The sequence below is a fragment of the Scomber japonicus genome, chromosome 1, assembly GCF_027409825.1.
Source record: "Scomber japonicus isolate fScoJap1 chromosome 1, fScoJap1.pri, whole genome shotgun sequence".
Lineage (NCBI taxonomy): Eukaryota > Metazoa > Chordata > Actinopteri > Scombriformes > Scombridae > Scomber > Scomber japonicus.
The window spans coordinates 38,820,517-38,821,698 of NC_070578.1; the positions used below are offsets into that span (position 1 = coordinate 38,820,517).

At 56.1% G+C, this 1,182-nt stretch overlaps 1 protein-coding gene across 1 annotated transcript in view; it reads right to left on the reverse strand.

The window, feature by feature from the left end:
* LOC128366701 (SH3 and multiple ankyrin repeat domains protein 2-like) overlaps positions 1–1,182 on the reverse strand; it is a 164,873-nt gene that overhangs the window by 106,305 nt on the left and 57,386 nt on the right. Inside the window, exon 8 of the mRNA XM_053327491.1 lies at positions 649–920. Within this exon, the coding sequence (XP_053183466.1) occupies positions 649–920 (272 nt within the window). The remainder of the gene's footprint in view (positions 1–648; positions 921–1,182) is intronic.

The window sequence follows — 1,182 nt, forward strand, 5'->3', positions numbered from 1 at the left end:
TTCTACTGGAATATTCTGGGATTAAAATGTGCACAAAACATTGTATTTCCTGCAGGAATCATGGCTGAAGCCCGGTGTGGTGAGACTGATCTCATCTGGGCTGTGAAGCAGAGCAGCGCGGGGAACCGGCGGAGGGATGGAAGGATGGAGAGAGAGAGAGAGAGAGAGAGAGAGAGAGATGAGAGAGAGAGAGAGAGGGGGGGGGGGGGGGTGTGTAACTTAAAGGCAAGTTTTCTCCTCCAGCCTGTGGTGTTTGCAGTGAGGGTGCATCACTCAGTTTATATTAGGTGCAAGGTTTACACTGAATAGACACGTGGGATGAGAGAGAGAGAGAGAGAGAGAGAGAGAGAGAGAGAGAGGAGAGAGAGAGAGAGAGAGAGAGAGAGAGGAGAATAGAGAAGGAGAGAGAGGCGCGACTGCCATCCTAGCAACAGTTCCCTTAGCAACGCAATCTGTCTAGAGAGGAAGGAGGCCCGCACTGCTGACACACTGAAGGTTATCTCCCAGCATTCCCTCACACACACCACACACACACACACACACCACACACACACAGCCAGCCTCTGGGCGATAGTGGGCGGCCAACAGTAATCACACCTTGATCACCCAAAATCTGACACGGTGGCAGCTTCAATAGGTCAGACGCACCGCAGCGAGCAGGAGCAGCGAGCAGGGAGCAGGGAGCAGGGAGCAGGGAGCAGGGAGCAGGGAGCAGGGAGCAGGGAGGAGCAGGGAGCAGGGAGCAGGGAGCAGGGAGCAGGGAGCAGCGAGCAGCGAGCAGGGAGCAGGGAGCAGGGAGCAGGGAGCAGGGAGCAGGGAGCAGGAGGAGCAGGGAGCAGGGAGCAGGGAGCAGGGAGCAGGGAGCAGGGAGCAGCGAGCAGCGAGCAGGGGAGCAGCGAGCAGGGAGCAGGGCCGGGGACCTGACAGTTTATCCAAGGTGTCATCTTGTTCAACAAGTGATCCTTCTTTCCTCCTTTCCTCTTTCTCTTTCTGCCTCTCTCTCTCCTATCGTCCTTCCTTCCTTTCTTTTCCTCCTTCCTTCCTCCCTCCTCCCTTACATCCTTCTTCCCTCCCTTCCATCCATCCTTCCTCCCACCCCCCTCCTCCTTCTCTCTTTCTTTTCTCCTCCCTACTTTCCTCCCTTCCTTCCTTCCTCTGTCCTTCTTTTCTCCCTTCCTTCCT